We start from the raw sequence: 23,050 nt of genomic DNA, 5'->3' as shown, positions 1-23,050 counted from the left end.
TTAAACCATTAAATAAAAAACCAAAAGCACCACACACACACAAAAGACCCCAAACAGAAAAGTATAGGCAAGCTACAGCAAGAAATAGGAGAGAGAACAGACTACCTTTTGGAAATTAATCACTAGCATTAACTAGATGTCTGTCAAGCACTTTGACGATGGAAATCTAGAATATAGACCAATACAGATGACCAGCACAGCAAAACTGCAAAGACTAGAAAGAAAGATATAGAGACAAAGAGAGGGAAAAGTAGACAAGGTAAGAATTATCATTAGCAACTGGATAAGTATGCTCAGTTGTAAAGAAAACTTTACAAATTTTGATCAAGGACCACAATGGCTTAAAGGATTATCTACCAGACATCAATAAAAACACCCTGTGGAAAGAAAGTATTTCTGAGGAATGCCTTGTGCTTTACTTACATTTATTTTGACTTCTATAACAGCTGCAAGTCCAAATGCCAGCCCTGCAAGGATCATACCTGTTGCCATTTTCCTAATAGGTCTATGGAGCAAATGAAAGAGGTGCCATTAAGGAAAAAAAAGTAATTCAAATTATAGAATACCATCCCTCAGAGCCAAAGATGTGCCAAAACCATGTAATAAACTGTCCAACAGGTGGCACTCAGGATGACAGGCTGTTTAAATTGCCGATCTCTTAACTTAAAACTATTTTATTATTCTGTATGAGGCCAGCACTGAGGCCAATTAAAACTGCTATGCTGTGAAAAGAAGTTCTTTCCTTGCAAGTTTCATATTATCTTTTTCCCAGCTCTTCTAGTGGGAATAGCTCATGACATTATGTTAATCTATGATGTTGGAAGGAGCACCAGAAATTATGTATCTTCAAGTCCCTTTTGGAAAAGGCAAAAGAAAAGTAACATTCTATTCAGCAGTGGGAATGAGGAACAGAAAAATGTGTAGTTTGTGTCATCAATGTTTCTGACCATCTGGGGCATCATTCTGGGTTATTTCTCATGCCAATACATTTACATTTCTAGAAAATAAAGAACTTGCTTCTAAACTCAAGGCAAAGCAAGTGCAACTTTACCAGAGTTACACGAGAAAAACTGATATAAATCAGAATAATACGTCCAGAATGGCAGATTCAAACCGAGTATTGATTTGTTGAGATTTGAGACAAATCTGATTCTAGATTCATTGATCTCCATTCTTTGTAATGGTTTTTAGTTGTGACATTCAGTCCTGGTTGGTACTTGAGTTTGTGCTGCTGGGTGAACTACTCTGTGAGCTGGTCATCAGGCAGGAAGTTTTCTGCCAAGTCCAGGCCATGGGCTAACAGTGGTATCAGGGAAAAGCACAGCCTCTGATGTGTATCCTCCAAAAGGGGCACTATTGCAGGGCTGGACAGTTTTTGATATGTCTTCAGGTACAAGTAATTCAGCACAGTGCAAAAGGACCAGCAGGGGGAAGGGGGAGGCTTCTGAGGCACCTACCACCTCCATTTTATGTGGTTTTGTCTGTCCAGCGTTTTAGTTTGGATTAGGAACATGCTTTTAGAGCAAATCACCCCACTCATTATCCTTTCCCATGCTATGGTTCATTTGCAGAAGTGGTGCTGGAGCATAGAAACTTGGCTCCTTTCAGTTGAAATTCCACTGACAAAGGCACTCCAAAAGTGCACATAAATATACTTCCACTGCTACAGGGCATCAGTCCACAGAGGCAGAATACAGATACTCTGAAGTTAATTCACACAAAATGCATAAAGTGCGTCTCATAAACAACCTGGGGTGTGCTCCTCTTACACTGCACTTCTTGCTAACAGCCTAGGGATAAAATGCTTGGCTCATATGGAAATCCCCTTATTCATTCACTAGTTCAGACCCTAGCGAGCATGGGACCATGAATTTGGGCCCATAGGGACTTTGCAGGGAGGGAATTATTTAGGCATGACATGGGAAACAAGGTGGAAAACATGCTGATCAAATCCAAAGTGAGACTATTCGTATCTGCTTTTGGGAAAACCTGTACAGAGCAGAATACAGCATCACTGAGATTTACCCTCTGGCATTTCCATGGTCTGTGGAAGAGGGTGATGCTGCCTCTTGGGACTGAAGTATGCTCAAGTATTGGGAAAGGTGAACGGAAATTTGTGTCTCTCTTCCTTAAAAGCTATTCTGCACACTTATGGTAAAAGAAAAAGCACAGATGCATCTGCATTGTCCCCAAGTACTTACGTGAAATTCAATTTGCACATGTTTATTAGGGGGTAGAGCCCAAGGTCAAAGATTGGGATGAAGACAAGAATAAGAAGTGGATTTAAGAACTGCAATACAAAAGAATGGGAGTTCAGTGGCTAGAAAGCAACTTGCAGTAATTAAACCTATAAAGCACTGTCCTCCAGAAATAATTCCATTACAGAAGGGACATGGATAAACTCTTAAAATCTCCTTTTAAAATATAATAATAGTTTGCACTTAACAGCTTCTGCTATTTAGTTTTCACAGGCATGAATACATTTTGTTCATATCCTCCCCTCCAAGAGGCAAGCAAGCATCACTGGCCCAGTTTCCCTGGAGAGAAAACTGAAACATGATATTTTTAAAGAGTACAAACCCCTCTGACAATAGAGACAGGTGACCTTTGGTGCTGTGGTGGGACCTTGCAACAAATCAGCAAATATGGAAACATCTTGGGACTTAAGCAAAATCCCAGAGGAACAGGCACTATTCTGTGAGATTGGCAATTTCTTGCACTTCAGCATAACCAAATAATCCTCCAGGAACAAAATTTCTCCTGGGAGGGGCACAGCTTGTCTGCCAGCCAGCAGTGGCAGAGCAAGAAAACAGAGTGATGAAGAACAAGCAGAGAGAAATGTTGTTTCAGTTCCAAAGGAAGATTTCAGGGAACAGAACAGCTTTGAATTTCTCCAGAGTTGTTCACCATAAGAATTGTAATTAACTGTGACAACATAGCACCATCTTGGAGCTTTCATGTTTTCATCTACCCTGCAGAAAGGGAAGAACTAAACATATTTCATGAACAATGTTCATCCCAGGACAGGGGCCTGTTAAAAGGAGATACAGGTTGTATTCTCCACATACCAGCACTAGTTCAAGAACTATTATGGTGGTATGTTACACCACACCTCTGCACTCATTAGGACATCCTCGGGGTCTTCTGAACCCCAAGCTTGCAAAATAATAAGGCAGAGGCCACACCACAGCAACCAGCAGGAGCACTGCTATTACCTTGAAAAGGAGCAGAGAATGGCCACTGGTCCCATGAGAAAAATATAAATGAGAGAAAAGAAGACAACACATTCTAAGGGTTATTTGTATGCTGTAATATCTTTTACCTGCATTTGGTCAGGCTGAAGGACATATATTCCCTGAAACAAAAAGATATTCCAAGTGATTCATAAACACTATAACGTATCAGTGCATATGGCAAATAAATAATCGGTCCCAGAGAGGCCTTTGCAGCCAAGGTGGTTTCCTCTAATGCTTTATGTTGGCTTTAGCAGCTGAGATTGTGCTCCTGACACTTGTTGTCTAAGGACACAGCGTTTAATAAGATCATTTTGCAGAAGGAAGCTGCACTCAATCCTTGATATTTGGCAGGTGTGACACAGCTCATGACAGGTACTGAGGCCCATCTTTCAGGCTGGCTGAGCCATGAACCAGGTGAGTGGAGAAGAATGGGGGTGTTAGTATCCAAGCCGGGAGGCAGGCTTAGAGCTTCTTCCCTCCCTGCTTCTGTGACGTGAAAAGCCCCAGTCCTATAAGAGCATTCCCAAGCTTCAGGATCCTGTAAGCTCTGTTGGCATTTCTCCCAAGTTCCCAAAAGGATAATAAAAGACCATCTTTGAGCCAGTGGGCTGCACAAACACCTCTTTACACCCCCCCTTCTGCCTCTAACAGGCTTTGGACAATTGCAGCTTCTTGGTTTGAGCCAAGAGTCCTCAAGGCTGTAAGACGTGCCTCAACTTGCATCACTATCCCGCTCCCACAAACTGGCAAGGTCAACAGGAATGGATGGATGGAGGGATCCCAGACTCCAAAAGGAACCACGGACCTGTCTCCAGGGTGGGACTGGTGATTTTCTGAACTCCATGAAATGCTTTTCACTTGAAATTAAGAAGAAGGGAGATGGGGATGCCAGGGGGTGGGAAAGGGTGCAGAAGGGAAGAAATTAGGAAGGTAATATTTCCAAGTATTTCCAAGAAAATGCTGAGGGAGTCTGTCTCCTGTCTGCCAGTCCTGTCCTGAGCTGAGTCAAGACTGGCTCCCTGTCTCTGCCCAGAGCTGCCTCCTGGGAGAGTGGAAAAATACCAGGCAAATACCCCCTCCTGCTACTTTGCAGACACTATAGAAATGTGCCATTAGGAAATGGGCCTGCAAGTATTTGATCTGACACTAAATCATTCCTTGTTTGACTCCAGACTTCCTAGCTGAGCCCTTGTCCACTGAACAGAAAGTCATAGATTATTAGAAACATGAACTCCAACAAGCCTAAGGGTGAGATCACTCCGGTGTTGCAGGAAATTTTCACCTTCTTGAGGTGGGGCAACTCATGAGGGGAGAGCAGAGGAGACTGAAACCAGAGCCAAGGAGCTATCCAAGTTGGTGTGACAAAAAAAGCCTTGAATCAATCTTTCTTTGCCTGGGAGAGTCCAGTAGTGACACCTGGTGATACTTAGCTCTCCTGCTAATGGATCACTAAGTGCATGTGAGTGAAACACCAGAAAACAAATGTTTTAGGTATACATCACCTGGACTGCATGGACTTTGTTCTGTCTTTCTGAGGTGGATAAATAATACCCAAGGTGTAGTCTTTTTCATGCCTCATTTGAACTAATTAAGCCTAATGAGTATCACATATTGAGAGCCCAATTTTTAACAGGAGTGACACAGAAGGTCTCAAATTTGTGGCTTTAAGTCAATTTTAAACTGGAAAATGGACACTTGCAATCCTGGATTTTGATGTGAGCATCTGCAGGCAAGATCTAGCTGGCCTGTTAAAACATATATGTTTGAAAAACGGCCCTGGGTGGGGACATCTTCGGGCAGATAGCTGACCTACATTTATCTGCTACTGCATTTGCCATTCACACCTTTGAAGAACTTCATGGAAACTAGCTAATGAATCCCTATCACATCTTTATACTATACACAAGATTCCTGCTGGTTTTAAGAGGCTTCATTAATGTATCACCAAGTGATCCAGTGCAGAAACGTGCAACTACAACAGCTCTAGTCACACCTTAAAAGGCCTGAGTGACTTGTCTGCCTTCCATGGGGGCAGCAGGCTGAAAATCCTACCTGTTCTAGGTCACAGGGCCACTGGCTGCCAGTAGGTCAGCACCCCTGACATTGCAGGCTGCTGATGGCTCCCCAGCCCTCACTTCTAGATGAGATGAGCTGTGATGAACTGAACATGGCTACATGAACAGAGCCTCTGGCTTCTAAGCACCAAAAGTGAAACTCACCCAGATTCACCAAGCAGACGCTCTTAGTACTGCAAGACTCCGGTTAATAAGCAAGAGCAGGGATGTTACTACTAGTCTTACCAGCCCTGGTGACATTTAGTACTTACAAAATCAGCATTCATTTTTGTGGCTTGCAAAGTCCACCTGGATCCCTAAGGAGAAAACAAACAGCTGTGAAGCCTTCAAGATGTTCTATGGGGCTAGAAAACACAGGGACAGAGAAGAGGACAGTGATGGAGGTCTTATTTTCCATCCATTCCTTCCCTTCCCTGTAACACCTGTCATTAGGCAGGGCACATTCTCCCCTCTCATTCTCCTGTGCCAGACACCTGGCAGGACTCTGAAGGGCTGACCAGCAGTGATGGTGGAAGGCCCTGGACACTTAGTAGGAGTGTGGCCCGCTGTGTCCCCAGGATGCTTTGGTGTTACCCCAAAAGGACAGAGGTGCCAGCCGAGGCTGGCAGGCAGAGCTGTACACACTGTACTGTACCTGCTGATCAAACAGGGCCCAGAACATTGGCAGTGGTATGAAGAGGAAGAGAACACGAGTCACCATTTTAACCTCCCCAATCAGCTGTTTCTAAAAGGGAACAGGCAAAAAGGTAAGGTAGGGGTGTAAAGCCAACAGGTGATTCAAACCACAAAGCATAACTCCTATTCCTTTCGGCATGGCAGTTCTTCATTGCACTTACTTGTGACAGTGGATATGTTTGCATTTCTACATTTCAGTGCAGCACCTAAACCGTCCATTAAGGGTCAGGAGAGTACAGATGTGGGAAGGGACAGGAAAATGCATGTGAGAAATGGTGTGGCCAGGCCAGTCTTACTGTCTCCCCTGTCTGCCCATCTCCCCCTTCCCACTCCAAACCTGCCAGGTACAGCATCACTTACCGAGTATTTTTCTGATGCCCAGTCCAGCCAGTGATCTCTCTTTGGAATCTCACGGGAGCGGTTTTTCAGCCGGTTTTTAATAGCAAACTAAGGAGAAAAACAGGTGAGTAACTCACTCATGCCATACCTTCCCTTGTCACATTCCCAACTCAAGGCTACCTTCTCCATCTCGAAATGTAAGTAGTGCCAGTACATTGAGGGGGGTGGGTTGCTGGATACCTCTAAAATCTCAGATTGGATGCTTTATGATGAATTGTCTGCAGGGAAGTTTCTATGACACTGGTTGATTAAAGACATGGTGAGGGAATGAATCATAAAACCATTGAATCTTAGAATATCCTGAGTTGGAAAAGACCCACAAGGGTCATTGAAGTCCAGCTCCTGGCCTGTTTATGCTGTGTGCTTCAGTCACTGAAAACACAGAGCCACACTGGAAAAAAAGTGGCAGACCTCACTTAGAAATCCTGTCTTTAAGATCCCGCCTGTTTCCCCAAGGTAAATTTGGCACTAGGATTGACCTACATAAAAAGAAAACATCTGCTGTTAGCAACAGCTCCCTGAAATAGAAACATCATTATCCACCTAATAACAAGAGAATATTTTTTCACATACCGTATTCAGCTCACACACCATGAAAAACAATTTATAAGGCTCTAATGCAACTTCAGCAAGTGTCTCTTGCATTTACATGAACATGCTGAATGTCCATAATATGAATGTGTGCTATTACTGTCTGCTGAACTGATAAAGTTCAGAAAAATTATTCAACTGAAAAAAATGGAGTCATGTATCTGATACTCTCTGAGTTTCCCAATTTTCCTTTCAGTTCAGTTTCCACCAGCATCTGCCACTCATGGTTCTATTGACATCAACTGAACAGTTCATGGAGCTAAGGGAAAACAACTGAAATGCTAAAAGAATAAACTAGGACCTAAATATGTTTCTTATTCCTTACAGCTCATTAGTAAGACATCTCAAAGCAGCATAGAGAAGAACTCCAAAAGTCACCTCCCCTTTCCCTTTGCACCTTTTTGTCCTGCAACCTCAGAGTCACGCATGAAAAGGAAAATTACACACACTTACACCGATGCATTTGCACACTTCCAGCAAGACGTTTCCTTGTGGTGGTGTTTTCCTGTACAGTCCACTTCCAGCAATGAACACAACTGAAAAAATATTATAATCCAAATGGGGATTCACATGGCTGAAGCTCTGTCCTGCACTGGCTTCTGGAAAGGATCCCCCACCCCTGTATTCAAGAGAAATGCTCTGCCCTTGGAGTGCACAGAATTGCACTTCTAACTAAATAAATATACAGGAGTCTTTTAATGCCTACAGATGGAAGAAAATGCAACATCCTACAAGAGGCAGTGTGATCCCTAGAAAGTCATCATTGTCTTAATATCTGCTCTGGCACAACAGGCACCTCCACATCTGATTCATGCTGGGAACCAAAACTTTGAAAAATCACTTTGTCTACGCTTTTCATAGACTAAACTTAAAGTACAATCCACATTGAATTGCTGCAACTGATGTTGAAAATCAACCCTCACCCATTGGAAACCCGTGAGGATTAATCCAGATACAACAGAGGTTTTGTGCACTTGCATCTCACACACATTTCAGTGGAAACTGCTCAAAGATTCCTGCCTCACAGAGACAGTAACAGAAATTACCTCCATTTATGGTTTCCACAAAGGGACATACAATTTAAGATACTGTTTTATCTTGGTTTTCTCCCTCAAAGCACAAAGAATATCAGAATGGGACTTCAAAATCCTGTCAGAGATGGAGTTATCTGATTGTGTATCATTTATCCTGCTCTATGAGAGTCTTTGAGCACACTGGAATTCCAAAGAGATTAGTTGGGAGAAGCACCTTAAAACTGAGCATGAACTCTATATAATAAATTCACTTGACCTTTTAAAACTAACCCAGTTGTCTGGGTCAGCCCACAGGCAGCGGAGAATAGCAGGTACTTTTGTCCTAATACAGGAGGCCTGAGACACTGCAAGGAACTCACCTTTGCTCTTGTCTGACTATGAAGACCTTTAGCATCCAGGTTTGACTTGCAGAACTTGAGAGACCTCTGAAGTCAGTTTAGGTGAGTAGCACTTTGCATTTGTGCAAAGTCACCCAGAGTGGGTAGCTGCACTGTGTAATTTTTACCATCTCCATTTGAAGATATTGGTGCTTTTAAAAACGTGATCCATTAGGTTTGCTGAAATACCTTCTGGCCATGCCATTGACTCCTTTGGGAGCTGATGTTCCTGCACTAGGTTTAGCATTTGGAATTAAATGGTATCAATCTACCCCATCCTTCAGGAATTGTATCAGCCTAGAAATCTCACTCTAAACCTGCCTCTGAATCTATCTTGCTTTCCATGAACAGAGGGAGAGGGCCAGTCAGGGCCAAAAGGGTATTTTCTCCAGTTCTGCATGTTGCTCACATAGTGAAATATATCTCTTCCCAGAGAATTTCAGCATGTTACAAAAGAACAGAGAGATGCTTTGCCAGGCAGGACGTGGAATCTGGCAGCAGGGCACTAGCTAAAAACACATTTCAACCAGTGCCCTCACTGAAACTGCAATATTTACACGTTCATTTTCCCCTGGGTAACTACTGCTCTGCTAGAAACATTCATCACAGCATGGTGCACACAGTGTGGCCCTAAACTGATAGGAACAGGCCACAGGGGAAAACAGAACCTTCTCAGGCCCGTGACCATGCACTTTTTTGAAAATTATTGCTGCAATGTTAGCTGTGGCCTGATGACATTTCTTCAGTTTCCTGATTCTTCTCCTTGATGGAAATTTGGGTGGAGACAGCAACATTCATATTCTCTGGGGGACAAACTTTTCAAATCCCAGATGCTGCGGTGAAATCAGAACTGCTTGGTCTCTCAGTGAAGGTAACAAGATGAATGAGAAGTCACCCCATGCTGTGTCCCAAGCTCACACATGCAGTGTAATAAGGGGACTGCTCTTCCCAGCATCTTGCAGCTGTGAAACTGCAGCTAATGGGGTGTCCTCTGGACTGGCCACCAAGGAGTTGCAGTAAAAATGGGGAGATTGCCGAATGTTTTATAAAGGTTGAAGAAGAAATCTTGACAAGTACATTAACGGGGCTAAGATGCAAGTGTTAAGAAGCTCAGAGATTGTGGATGTCTCCTGACACTTCGATAATAAGGACTTTTTATTGCAACATAATAATAAGTTGTCACTGTAATTGTGGGAATTACTTTAGCCAAGCAAAGAAAGACAGCTCAGAACAAACTAACATCTCATTTAGCTCCTTCTGCAGCACACAGATTCGGCAGCAGAAGTCTGAGCCATTTAAGATGGCCCTGAACTGCAAGAAGCCAGTGGAAAGGTTAGAAGTGGCATGATAAGTTTCTCTTCTATAAGCTGGTGGTCTCTGAGGACTGCTCAGATTGCCGTTCAAAGGCCATGCCTGCTCATAGGCAAAGCTGCAAGCCATCAGGAGAATCATTTTGGTGCCTCCCTTTGCATTAGAGCAAAACAATTATATGTGAAACATCCATCAGACCACCCCCTTAACAGTATCACGATTAAAGATTGCAGGAAAACCATGGTCTGCCCACCATCAATGAACTACTGATATTTATTACTATTCTGAACTGTGGAATTGTTAGATGACCTTGAATCCTTTAATTTTCCATCACAGTATCCATCCAGAATTAGTGAATTTGTTCATTTTCTCATCAATCCATGCAATCAAAAATTGTAACTCCTATTACAGGCATCACTGTTTCCACTCACCGAGCGCCAACACCATCAGTGCTGCTGGGACACCAAAAGCCAGTGCATAACAATCCTCTCCAAAACATTTCACATCCCCTGAAAAAGAAGTCAGAAATAAAAGCAGCTCATTACATTTAGAATTATGTTACGGGTGCTTTTGATTTGATTCCCTAAATCAGTCACTTCCCTTGGTTTTAAATCTTCTTTGCTGGTGCTTGACACTGTGAATTGAATCTCCTTGAAACAGTTGTCCTCCCTTGATGAAGACAATTTGGAAGCAGGGTTAGTGTCTGCCAGCAAAAGCAGCTGATAATGGGATATTGATGCAAATGGTAGAAGGGAGGGGGCAGACAAATAGGTATAAAGAAGTACTAGGAACTGTAATTGGGGGGAAAAAAGTACATTTAAAATAACCTGAAGCCATTCTGTATTTGACTAGATCTAAATAACCAGTACTGTGCTGCATCCGTCTTGAGTGAAAAACCTGAATCTGATTTCATAGCGACCTACAGTGGACAAAGTGGAAGCCAATGCCTGCACTGTGTAAGTGGGAGCCCAAGATAAGCCTTAGAATTCCAATCCCCTTTCTCACTACCACCCATCTCACTAGGGGCAGCCTGCTCCAAATGTCAGGTCTTGCAGCAACCCATTAGGAAACCAGGTGTGTTACAGCATGGGTTGAATCAGTCTGAGCTCTGGGTCACTGAAACCCTGTGCCTCTTGGACCAGGTCAGCTCTTGCACTGTGCTCCAGCTGCAAACAGCAAACCAGCAGTGGGCTCAGTGTTTGAATACTAGAGGCTAGACATTACTGCATTCTTAACATGGATAATGTTAAATTAAAATGGCTAAAGTAAGCCAACAGATTTAACAGGAGACCAATCCATGAAGCCCTCAGCTGCTCCCGTTTGTTGTAGCTGGAAAGTCACAGCTGCACAGCTGTGTGCATGCATAGCATTTATTCATTTATTTTCAGCAAATTAGCTAAAATCCAATAACACTGAAAGCATGAGCTCTCTGGGCACACTGAACTTTTAACATGCTAAATGAGTTGGACTTCTCTGCCTAAAAGTACATATTTCATATTTACCAAATGTCTACAAACTGAATTTCCTGCTCTTCCAAGAAAAGATTTCACACTTAGTAAAAATATTACTCTTTCCCTATCCTCTCCAGTTCCATGTTGCAACTAGTTGGTACTGGTACGTTTTGATGCTTCAAGGGACTGGATTTTCATCTGCACATTGACTACTTTAAGCAAAAACCTTTCCCAGCTGAATGCTGACCCAGAGACACTAGAGAATGAACAAGTAAGAGATAGAGCATTTGTCTTTGTCCTTGTGCATGAGACAAGAGCCTGTTAAAATGACACTCCAAATAAACAGAGCTTTCTGGAAGCCATGGAATGGAATTAAAAAAATGGCAATTAAATGTGAAGACTACCTTGACCCTGTCCCCATCACCTATGGCCTGCTGCTCTGCCTCTGTGCCTGTATTTAGAGTGTGCCAATCCCTTTGGCTTCGAAGTGCTGCAATACAATGAAGTAAGTGCAGCAAGGCTCAGGGACTAAAAAGGGTTTTGCAAGCAGGCTGGAATATAAAGTAGGTCTTAAATGGGGCATAGTGCTTTGTCTTCAAGGCTAGTTGCTCAGGGCAGCAATCTTGCAAGCAGACCCACGCGGACAAGCCTGAGCGCCAGGACAGAGCCCTCCAGAAGTCAGCAGCACCCCGTGGGAGGGAGAAGGTAGGACTCCAAAACCAGCCCTGCTAAGGTTTTCAGACCTGATACTGCACAGGACAGCAGAGCTCATTTCTCATCCATAGTTTACCTGAAGGCAAGTCCTTCACTGGCAGTGGGGATTAGATGACCACATAGGTCTTTCCAGTTTTCATGTTTTAATTCCGTACTTCAGGCTGGCTTTGAAATACAACCAGGAATAAAATTTCTATGAGTTGTCTGCCTGTATTATAAATCTGTTATGCTGCTACAGCAAGATTAACAAGGTGTAAACGCAATACACTGACCACTCCACAGATAATTTCTGCCATTCTGTTGTCATCAGAGTCTAACTATGCACAGCAGAGTAGTTAGAGGGCAGCTAATTTATTGTTTTATTCTAAATCCACACTGACCTCTTAACACAGGAGTTACAAACGTGGAGATCAAACTTCCAGCATTAATGGATAAATAGAAGATGGAAAAAAACTTGCTTCTCTCCGAGGTCTAAAACAAGAGAAGACAATGTCAATGTCATGGCTAATGCACAGCATTGGGCTTGCAAATTGAACACTATCAATTCTCTTGTTAGGAAGGCTGGGTAAATATTGACACAAAGTGTATAAAATGTTAAGCAAACAAGCTTCTGTTCAGGTGATGGTAAATGCTCACACAAATCAGCTCACGTTACTTGAGAAGTGCTTTGGGGCTTTTTGGCATTTCAGAGGAAAAGCTGCTGCTTTGAGAGCGTTGTGAGAGTGGAAGGAGGGGAAAGCATTTACTTATTCAGAACAAGTAGCATGATTCAGATCCTTTGTCACCTAATTCAATCCAATTTGGCATGGTTTGACAAGCTCATAATTTCCTTCCATGTCTGAGTTCTTTTTTCCCCCCCCTCCTCTCCTGTGTAGAAATGGAAAAAGAAACCTGTATATTTTAGGGAACTGGTAATCACAACATAGATGAAAGAGCGCCAGCAATTGAGAAGTATCCACAAAGAGAAGACCACCAAGGTGAGGACAATCAATCTCAAACTAATAGGGTAAATTAAATCTAGGGGAGCAAATTCAAGAGCATGATGGAGGAATGAACTCTAAGAGAAAGAGTTCTGAATTTAACCTAAGCTGTAACATATTGTAGTTTATAGAGTCAAAGCATTCCTGCTGATTTTCTTCCCGTATAATTTGGAAGGAATCAAGAATTTGATGCAGAGTTTGGTCCTTGTGCTGGAAAAATGTGTGCCTGCAGTTTCTCCTTGCTTGTGGAAGGGACATACATGCACAGTCGTGTGTGCTGTATACAGTGTTAACCTCCTTCCTGTGCCTAGGTGGGCCAGCAGAGAGGGGAAGCAAAAGCAGGCTACCTGACCCACCTGTGCTCATGTGTATCAGCAGATCTGGGACACCTGAGTTGATAAGGTGCTGGGGAAAATTGCATCAGACACAGCATGGTGCCTGGCAGAGAGCTTCTTAGGGCACCTTGAGCCTTATCTCTATGACCTGAGCATCATTTGAATGCAAAGCTTTAACTTAGCTGAGTGTTAGAAAACTCCTCAGGGATCGTTGTTCTGTCTCCTTTCCTTCTAATGTGTCCTGCTTCCGTCTGCTCCCTGCGACAACAATATTCACAAGGCTAGAAAACTGGAGAAAACGTGAAGAATTGCAGGCAGCTAAAAGGGGACAGCTGTAAAGTAATGAATCCTGAGCTCCAACAATGTAACAAAACTTCCTGTAACTGATGGTGCAGCCAACAGGAAATATTGCTACTTCATATGGCAAGAAAAAAAAGCCTCTTATCACAAGGGATTACTGCAGGGAAGAGGGGGAGGTGGGAGAGTATGGGAGGGCTTCTCTTTATGTCCCCTTGTAAAGTGGGTAGTGAGAAGGTCAGGGTGAGAGCCCCATTACCTTCCACTGCCACCCATTAAGGAGTCTGGGGGTCAGCTTACTTGGATTAAGGGCTTTCTGCCTTGACCCAGCACAGTTAGGAAGACGCCATCAACTTGAGCTTTTGGCTTTTGCATGGTTCTATTTCCAAGAGCATTCATGCAACCATACATTCCTTTTAAATTATTTATCCTGGACTAAAGGATTTGAAAGCCTTATAAAACCCCTCTCAATGGCATGTTCTCATGGTTAATAGAAAATAGCAGTGGGCCTTACTATCTGTTATATTCCATTCCTTGCTGGTGGTTTTGATAACCCAGAACTTTCCTCTGCTAAACTGTAAAATTATATTTTCTTTTTCATTCTACCTTTGTGACTATTTATCACTGTAAAGAAAACTAGAGAAATGAGCAGCCTCAGCAATCTTCCCCATTCCTGGATAGCCCTCCCATGACTTGTCGAGGGTGGTACAGTAGAGCCCTCTCAGTCCTGCCCTTTTCTAGCCAAATTGTGATGACATGTCTCTAACCCTTCATATCTGAGCAAATCAGAATTTCTGGGAGATGTGATAAACTCAAGCATGCAGCTCTTTACATGACAAAGTCTAGAGCAACAATTGCCAAAAAGAATATGGTGGTAAGAGAAGAGGATAGTGATGCATAAAGAATTTGGGACACCTTATTTCACACGCTATCAGATTTTAGTGATGAAAATAAAAATTATCAGAGAAAAGCTGAAATAACTACAAAAATAAGGGCCCAGCAGCTTGCAAATTATACTAATTGGAATAAAGAATTTCCTTCCTATTGTCTTAATCTTTACAGCAGACATACATTAACAACATGATTTGGATTAGTTAATTTAAGAAAAGGTACTGTACATGATAATCCTGATCTCCTTGGCAACCAGAAAATAAAGAAACAAAGGAAAGCTATTTAGCACCTTAAACACCATACTGCACTGTTTGAAAGCAGCTTTGGTCCCTAATTAATATGCGCAGCAGCTTCACATTCATATAATATATCATAAATATAATTTTGTACAGGCAATTTTAACTTGGACTTCTAATGCCATACTCAAAGGCATTTGGAAATCTCCTGCAGATAAATCTGTTTTCCCTTTCTGACCTCTCGCCAAATCAGTCCCCATCATTATCTGTAGTAGCACCATTCTCAAAGTGGCAGATCCAAGACAATTATGCTCCTAAATTACTTAAAAGAGGATCAGATTGATGTTGTGCATTTACCTCAAAACATAAACTACTCTAGGAATAGCAGGGGCAATTTACTTATTTATACACAGAACTACCTCATCCCAAGTTTTCAGACAAAACAACTAAGCCTGTACACTTAAGGACTCAGATGAAGTTTATTGGTGTCATGAAAATTAAGGGAGAATCAAATGCTTCATTACATAGGGAATTTTCAAAACTTATTTCAACATACCTGGAGTGGAAGAAAATAAAACATAATGCCCCTCAAACACCACTCCAAAGGAAAGAAATATTCTGGTTGGCCTCAAACCTTTCATTCCTTACAAAATCAAAACTTCTCATTCCAATTCTGATGACTTAAACTTCCTATCACATAGCATAAAACATTTGTTTCTTCTGAAAGGCCAAGTCATTTCAAAATGGTAAAATAGAATACTTTCTATTTTGAAAAGAATGTTTGAAAAAGAATGAATAGAGCAGAACACATTGTTCTTATCAGAATGCTTTTTACAGTTTTCTTTCTCTAAATTAGTTTTTCTTGAAGGTAGCACACAGGTGAATGTTTGAGCTTTTGTAGTTGATAAATTTGTTGGAGAGATGTAGTCTGAATGCTGGAGAATGGGTACAGGCCCATACAACCACGGGCAGTTCAGGTTTTCTCTCTGTAACGCAGCTGTAGTTGTAAATTTGGAATAATAATATGTATGTGCCTGAGAGAGGTGCTGAGATTCATTAGCTGAAGTCTATAAAACACTCTGAAGATAAGTGCTACATATTATCATACTGTAATTAGGTGGTAATTGAAAGATGCTGGATAAACACTATTAATCATTAATATTCATAGAAGCAGCACTTGTGTAAATGCTGCTGTTGGACCTCTTGGAATTCTTTTGGGACAACCATTGGTGCAGCAAGCCAGGATGTCCATGCACTGGGATGCATGCAGAATATCCAGAGCACACGTGCTGTGCTGCCAACCTGCTTTTGGTCAGACTTGTGCCAGCTGGGGAGGCTGGTGACCACTAGAGCATTGCTGATCCCCCTTCTGCAGCATCCCCTAAAGCACCAGGTGCAACTGACAGCATGTGAGCATGCCTGCAGGAGGATCTGCTTTGGACAAGTGACCACAGAACATCTCATGCTTTGTTACTTCTTAGTAATTGCAAGCGTCATCACTTCAGCAGCACTCAGTTCACATGCAGAAAGCACAACTCTTCCCAAAATTATAAATTTAGCCTATATTATTTCATTACATGTTGACTTCATATTGGGGCATTGCAAAAGACCAGGAGAAAACTGCCCTACTGAGTTCCTTGTCCAAGGGGCCAACTCTTACCCAGCTTTACCAGTGCTTTTTCTGATACACTATTAGTCTAATGTCCTTCTTTAATGCCTCCATTGATGAGAATTTCCATCTCCCAAAGGCCCTAGTATTTTCCAGTATTTCTCTAGATCTATTTCTAGAAAAAATTTTCACACTGTCAGTCCTAAACAATCCTCCCTGAGTTTAAGCCTATTCACCACAGACCCCGACATTTATTTTCTTTTTTGTAGCAGTGGCTTTCTACAGATTTGAAGACTTATGCCATGCACACAATTTCTGATTTGAGTACTTGTAATTAAGAAAATAGAAATTTTTATTTATGTGTTAGGTCAACATAAATCTATTTAACTTGAAGTCAATTGCATTTTGCTTGAGGATTAGCACTTCCTGACCTGCTTTGCTTCCTTAAGCACTACCTCATCCCTGGTTGAGCCCCTGTGCTGAATAATGGGAGTTTGAGATTAGTGCAGATGAGGGGCTAAGCACTCATGACAGGGAATGAGGACACAAAGCAGCACCTGGACTGCAATTCGAAGGATACAGAGCACAAACATGGCTAAGCAGAAACATTTTCTCAACTCTTCAGAACTCTCCATTATGGAATGTCCAGAAAACATTCTGGCATTACTTGCAGAAGGCTCGAATTTCCTACAGTTCTATCTGAACAACATCTAAGAGACGGGCTATGACTGATTTGAGGAAAAAAATCCCACAGAAGCATAGGCTGGTGATATAGTCTTTTCTTTCATTTGCCATATTCCACTGCAGTGCATTATAGTCATCCCTGTTAAGCTGATCCATGATATATACAGTTCCGTGATATGCAAGCCAGGATTTTTCAACTACTCTGATGTCCAATTAACATTTAGATGATTTTATGCAATTATGACCTGTCCTTTCCAGTATCAATCCTGTTCTGCTGTCATTTTGCCTTCCTGAAGCATCTAGATTCTCTCAAGTCTTATGCAAACCATCCTACTTCATGTCTTACTATGTCTTTTCCAGAAAACTGGTCCTTATTCTAGCATAACAGGATTTTGATCACATAAATGTCCTCACAAAGTAAGCAGACATTGAAGATTTTAGGAAAGAAAGGAAGTCTTACATGTTCCTCTTCGAACTGGTCCCCACCAAATGCAGAGACACAGGGCTTGATACCTCCTGTTCCAAGGGCGATCAAAAACAGACCAACCATAGAGAGGACCCTTCGTGCAAGAACAAAAATATCACCATTGCAAAACCTTTCCAGAGCTTATGAGAGCATTTTAGTGTCACCCAACCATGATTCCTCTGCTAACATTGTCTTTTGCACACGGGTAATGATGATAAGCCAGATAAACAAACAAATTAACTATCCAAATAATTTGAAAAACAAATTAATTATCCCAATTTCTGCATTCCATACCAGTCAATTAGCCAAACTGATTTTGTCAGTTTCTTGTTGTTCTGAGGTCTAATGGACATATTGGAGATCAAAGATCTGTGGAATTATTTTTACTCATACGACAACAAAAGCTGTCAGAGATCAATTGAGAAAAAGAAAAAAAAAGAAAAAGGAGAGTACTTTTTGCAGCCTTGTAGCCTGGGTAAGAGCAGACAAACTGTTCGAATTAAGCTCATTCTTGTGTGCTTTCTACTTCCCAGTGGTTTTCAAAATACCATTGTTGGTCTGACAGATTATGTCTCTAGGGAACAAGAGTATCAGAACAGGCCGGGTCTGGGACAAAAGAAAACTGTTCTGTAAACATGTGCTCCTGCCTGCATGTGCATTTTTTTTGAGCCATGACCACACAGACAAAACCAGCTTGGTGGTTTCAGAGACACTACTCTGACAAGCCTATCAGTTCAGAATCTAGAGGGTTGTATCCTGTGGAAGAGACAGACCCTTCCCTTGTCATCAGAAAATGTATTTCAGTTTTGTGTTCCCATGCACATGGGGGAACCTTGCTGAGCTGGGCAGCTGTGCTGATGAAATGAGGGAGGAAGAAACTTGGTGCAGGCAGTAGGATGGAGGAGACCAAACCAGTAGCATGGTATAGCAGAGAGGGGTTATCCCCAGTGCTTGTGTGGAAGGGGTTAGAGTCTGTGTGGTGATTTCCAAATTCATCTGGCATGTTCACACACTAGATCCACCCTTCTGCTCTTACTCAGACATTCCTAACCCTTCCATCATGAAAGTAATCCATGCACAGCCCCCAAAATGCTGTCTTAATGGGGATGAAACAAGTTACAGGCTTGGGTAAACTAACTACAATCACAAACTGCTACAGCACTGTGGCTTCAAGGGCTACTTACACATGAACTGCCTGGTTGCCCAGGGATGGAATGGCACCGACTGACTTTATCAAATGGCCAACAACATACACAATGGAGAGGTAGATGATCGTCCTGTGAGGAAAGCAAACAGCAGTGACTGAAGGTGCAGGGTGATGTACAATCTGAAAACAGAGTGTGCCCATGTGCCCTAATATGGCAGCTCTACTCAGCAGACACACAAGGAACTGGTTTGTTCTACCAGTGGTGCAGGGGCAGCTCGAATTCCTTCATGTCAACACTGAGGATACTAGAAGGAATATGCAAATGGATCCAGATAAGGAAGGATAACCCCTGCTTTATTTATAGACATTACTGAGCAGAATAAATGAAAAGTGTTCCAGTCTTGTCATGCATGGAAGACTGCAAAGAAAAGAGCACTGTTCATGTCCAAATCACTTTCCAGATTTCTAATAATTGGCATTTTGTAGGATGGGCATAAGTGAATCCCTTGACTGGAAGGGATGTCTAGAGACTGTTGCCCACATTCAACCCACCTAACCAACAAACCTGAATTAGGAGTGTTGTTTCCTCATTGTAAGTCTGTTTTGGGTCCCAAGTATCTCTGAAAGACTGAGCTCATCTATCTGCCTCCCATGCGTTGGTGAGGGAGAAGAGGAAATATGAGCAGAATAATCAGACTCTTGAGTGTGTTCTATTCCTTCACCACCTTCTAGATTAAGAGAAATCTATGTATTCATGTGCTGAAGACACATACAGAGAGAATCAAAGGACTTGTAAGGACAGAAACACTAGAAGAAGTCCTATGAGCTTTGAGCATGGAAGAGGTCCCTGATGCATTCAAACCCCGGTTGCAATAGCTAATTTAGCACCACATCAGATCATTCCTAAAAGCCCCTCTAATCTGTTAGATTGGCCAAGGTCCAGCAAAAGCCACTTCCCATTAAATTATAGGGGTTACTCCAAGGAAAGTCTCTTGCCTAACACACGAGCATCTGTTCTCACATCATGCTGCAAGATAGACATCCTCAAATACCAATGAACATTGCTAGGTGACCTTAAATAATGAATTTAATAAAGCCCCACTGTTATTTTTTTCATTCAAAGGGACAAGAAGATGACTAAAACTGAGCAGAGAGAAAAAAGGACACTGATAGCTCCTTAAGAACTTTCTTCTGGATAGGCATATGGCAGCTGTTTATTTCCTATTCAGACTCTTCTGCCAGGTAGGCTTAGTCCACGAGAGAAGAGTTCAGCTCCACTTCATCACCCTGACAGCTGCTCATCACCACTCCAGGGTAGATGATGGCTACACAACCAACTCTTACTTAGGAAGAGTTTACCTGGTTATGTGCTGATGGAGATGATTTGAGAGAAAACAGGTTTCTCGGGCATAAAAGTGGGTGTGCTGGCACATTACCTATACTGTGAGAAGTGTAAGTTCATTACAGTTAATGACACTTCATCTGAATCTGTGAGATCTACATGATGACATTGCTTCCTCACTATCTTTGAATCCTTCTCAGAAGCAGACCTTAGCAAACAGGGTTAATTGTCCTACACCACAGCTTCCTGAAGTCAGGTATGGAAAGACAGTGGTGGAAAAGGTTTATTGTAACATTTCGTTTGTCTCAACTTTGTTGCCTATTGGTCTTTGGGTGTTAGACAAGCACAGAACAGCATGAGCAAACAGATGAGCTCTGTTAACAGAGAGGAGTTGACCTTCACAAGTGTGTCTTTGCTGCAGTCTGATCTAGCTCAAAACTGGGAGCACACACAGCACTGTCCTTGCACAGGCTGCATGGTATGGATGCATGCTGACTGAATTAGAGACATGTCTTCACTTACTTGTATTTCCCCAGCCATGAGTCTGCCATGATGGCTCCGATGACAGGTGTGAAATAACACAATGCAGAAAAGGCATGGTACACAGCAGTGGAGAGATTCTCATCCCAGTGGAAGAAGCTTAAGAAATACAGTGTCAGGACAGCTAAAAGAAAACAAACAAAAAAATCGTATCAGATAATTAATGTGTATATCTGCAGGTAAGCAGGATCACGATGGCAAGAAAACTACTGATTGGTCTAGCAACTGAGAAGTGCTGTGGAAAGATTTGTGCTTCCAGACCTGTTCCTCATAATCTCTGACACAGGAGAAGCTAAAATGAGATATATGAGTATCTGACATCCTTTGCTCATAAACATTTATGTTAAACTGAAAAACATATTTTCTAGCTTATCTTACCCTAACCTGTAGTTCTGTTTATGCACATTTTCTATTTGCAGATTAGGTGCCTGTAAGATTCAATTCCCAAACACACTGATTGCACATCAACTATGAAAGACACCAAAATCAGGTTTCATATAGAGAACTGTATAATAATTTAGACTGGAAGGTACATTTGGAGCCCTCCAGTCCCAACTTCTTCTCATCTTAGATATAGCAACAATGTTAGGGTACACTGTTCATATACGCATTCCAAAATGTCAATTAACTTTGAAAGACAGCTGATACTACACACAGCACAGCTCAGAAACACCAATCCAGTTTGTGTAAAGACCTCAGGATGGGAAAGTCACTCTCCAGACACAGGCCACATACCTCTCATGCCATAGTAGGAGAAGCGCTCGCAGAACTCGTTCACCACAATGAAGGCAATGCTCAGGGGGTAGTTGGAGCCACAGAGTTTCTGTGGGAGACAAACAAGAACATATCCAATGTCAAAGCCTTCACCCCAGCAACATACTCCTACAGTGTCTGGATGGTGGAGAAGAGTCCAGTCCAAAAACCAAGTGCCCACAGCTGCTTGACTGGCCTGTGAGCTGGACTCAAAGGAGAGAGCGGTCCTCACACTACTCTTGCTTTGATTAAGGCTCCCCAGTGAATCAGCCTGGATATGGGCCCAGTAAGGACTGTCATGGGGATTTGTGAGCTGTCAGCAGCCCACCATGCTTGTAGCTCCAGGAACTCCACTGGAAGGGTGCTACCAACTCTCAACTGCAATGCTAAAAAGTCACTGAGATCAAAAAAACACCTTTGGATGCCTTTCCTTCTGCACTTCCTGTAAAGCCGCCACCCTGCCCCAAAACTGCTCCCTCTTCTAGTACCAGACCTTGCTTTAAAAACTGGGAGACCCCAGGGATCTGCTGTCTGCTTCTATGTAAGAAGAGAGCTGCTACCTCTCAATCTCTGCTTCTTACTTGTGCTGAGCTGTGCCATCACTCAGTGAAGCAGAACATCAATCCTCTGTCCAGCACTCCCTCAGGCATGGCATCCATTTCATATTCCAAGATTGCTGGCATAGCTATGGATAATTCAATTTATTAATCAGAACTTTAAAAAAACACAGTGATGGGACTGTCAAACCTGTCTAAGCGTGGCCACTCTTTCTCTGAGCCTGCCTTTACTCCATCCTCACTTTACTCCAAGTGCTAACATCAGCACTTCCCCAGTGAAATACAAGGCATTAAACAGATGAGTCTTGGCACGACCTTGTATGGGCCTCTGTCCCTCTTGCTACCCCACAGTGGTCTGAGCTAAGCAGCTTTCAGCTTCCAGCTGCTTAGTAGCTCCACTGCCTCGCAACAGGAAAGCAGGTTTTCACAGCACTGCCCAGCCTCTGCCAATTAGCAGGAGAGAGGGGCTGGCCAAGGATTTGGTGAGGAATTTGGGGGAGTGTGATATTAACAGATGTAATTTTACTTATAGATTTAAACAGGCATGGTATGGGCCAGTGAAGTGAGATGAACTCTTCACATGTATTTCTGTGCCTCATGTCAGAAATAATGAATTCCTGTATTTCTTCCCAGAGGCCCAAATGCAAATACAATACCAAAATAGATGTGTTTATTCAGGTTTCTTTCACCACCAAGGGACCTTAGCTTATTTGGATTCCCAAAGCAATGGCAGCAAATTTAGATGAGTCTAGCTTAATGATGTTGTCTTCCTCAACATTTTGAAAGAGCAACAAAACAGACTGATTGTAAAAAATCAAAACTCTACAACTCCCACCTCCCCCTTCCTTTCCATTAATTAGCCCTCTAAAAACAAATATTTTCATGTATAATATATGTATATATTTTTCTCACTAAATATGGGCTGCCTTTTTATAAGAAACTCTTGACCTTTTTGCTTTACTAAAGTAAACACATAATTATTCATTTAATTTATGATTTACTCTGAAACCATTGTGCTCAGCAGTATGGCTTGTAAGAAAGAGTGGGCCCCCTTGGAAACTGCACTGGGGCCTCTGCTTTTAGATTAGCCTAAAAATGGTGGCATATATGAGCTGTAAATGCACACACACACAACCATATGCACACACAGAATATTTTTCTCCAACAAGTTTTTCGTAATAAAATAAGAGAATCCAGAAGAGGCAGATTATACTTCGTGTGGGTGCTGGGAGGCGTTTTAGGAAATTGGAAGTAAAATTGTACAACAGGGATTTTTTTCTTCCTCTCCTTCCCAGACCTCACTATACATACTCATAGCATTTAATACCATTTGGTGGAGGTGCAGAGAGT

General features: G+C 42.3%; 1 protein-coding gene across 19 annotated transcripts in view; it reads right to left on the bottom strand.

Moving 5' to 3' along the window:
- Positions 1–23,050, bottom strand: part of SLC15A2 (solute carrier family 15 member 2) — a 52,155-nt gene that overhangs the window by 14,176 nt on the left and 14,929 nt on the right. For 12 of the 19 annotated variants that reach the window (XR_015804909.1, XR_015804908.1, XM_014871759.2 and 9 more), the window contains 13 exons: positions 21,126–21,213; positions 20,373–20,514; positions 18,546–18,638; positions 17,356–17,455; positions 12,244–12,334; positions 10,130–10,207; positions 7,430–7,512; positions 6,347–6,433; positions 5,946–6,035; positions 5,563–5,607; positions 3,323–3,355; positions 2,202–2,290; positions 424–505 (listed from right to left, as the gene is read on the bottom strand). Coding sequence is in view for 17 of the 19 variants with exons in the window: in XM_014871759.2 (XP_014727245.2) it covers positions 424–505; positions 2,202–2,290; positions 3,323–3,355; positions 5,563–5,607; positions 5,946–6,035; positions 6,347–6,433; positions 7,430–7,512; positions 10,130–10,207; positions 12,244–12,334; positions 17,356–17,455; positions 18,546–18,638; positions 20,373–20,514; positions 21,126–21,213 (1,101 nt within the window). In the remaining 2 variants the exon portion in view is untranslated. Of the gene's footprint in view, positions 1–423; positions 506–2,201; positions 2,291–3,322; positions 3,356–5,562; positions 5,608–5,945; positions 6,036–6,346; positions 6,434–7,429; positions 7,513–10,129; positions 10,208–12,243; positions 12,335–17,355; positions 17,456–18,545; positions 18,639–20,372; positions 20,515–21,125; positions 21,214–21,724; positions 21,829–23,050 lie in introns of all 19 variants that reach the window. The other 7 variants (XM_088168278.1, XM_088168279.1, XM_088168277.1 and 4 more) reach the window with 2 other exon arrangements.

This window comes from Sturnus vulgaris, chromosome 7 (genome assembly GCF_052056855.1).
Source record: "Sturnus vulgaris isolate bStuVul1 chromosome 7, bStuVul1.hap1, whole genome shotgun sequence".
Taxonomy (NCBI): Eukaryota; Metazoa; Chordata; class Aves; order Passeriformes; family Sturnidae; genus Sturnus; species Sturnus vulgaris.
Note: the sequence above shows the minus strand (reverse complement) of the source record. Positions and strands in the feature narration are given on the sequence as shown.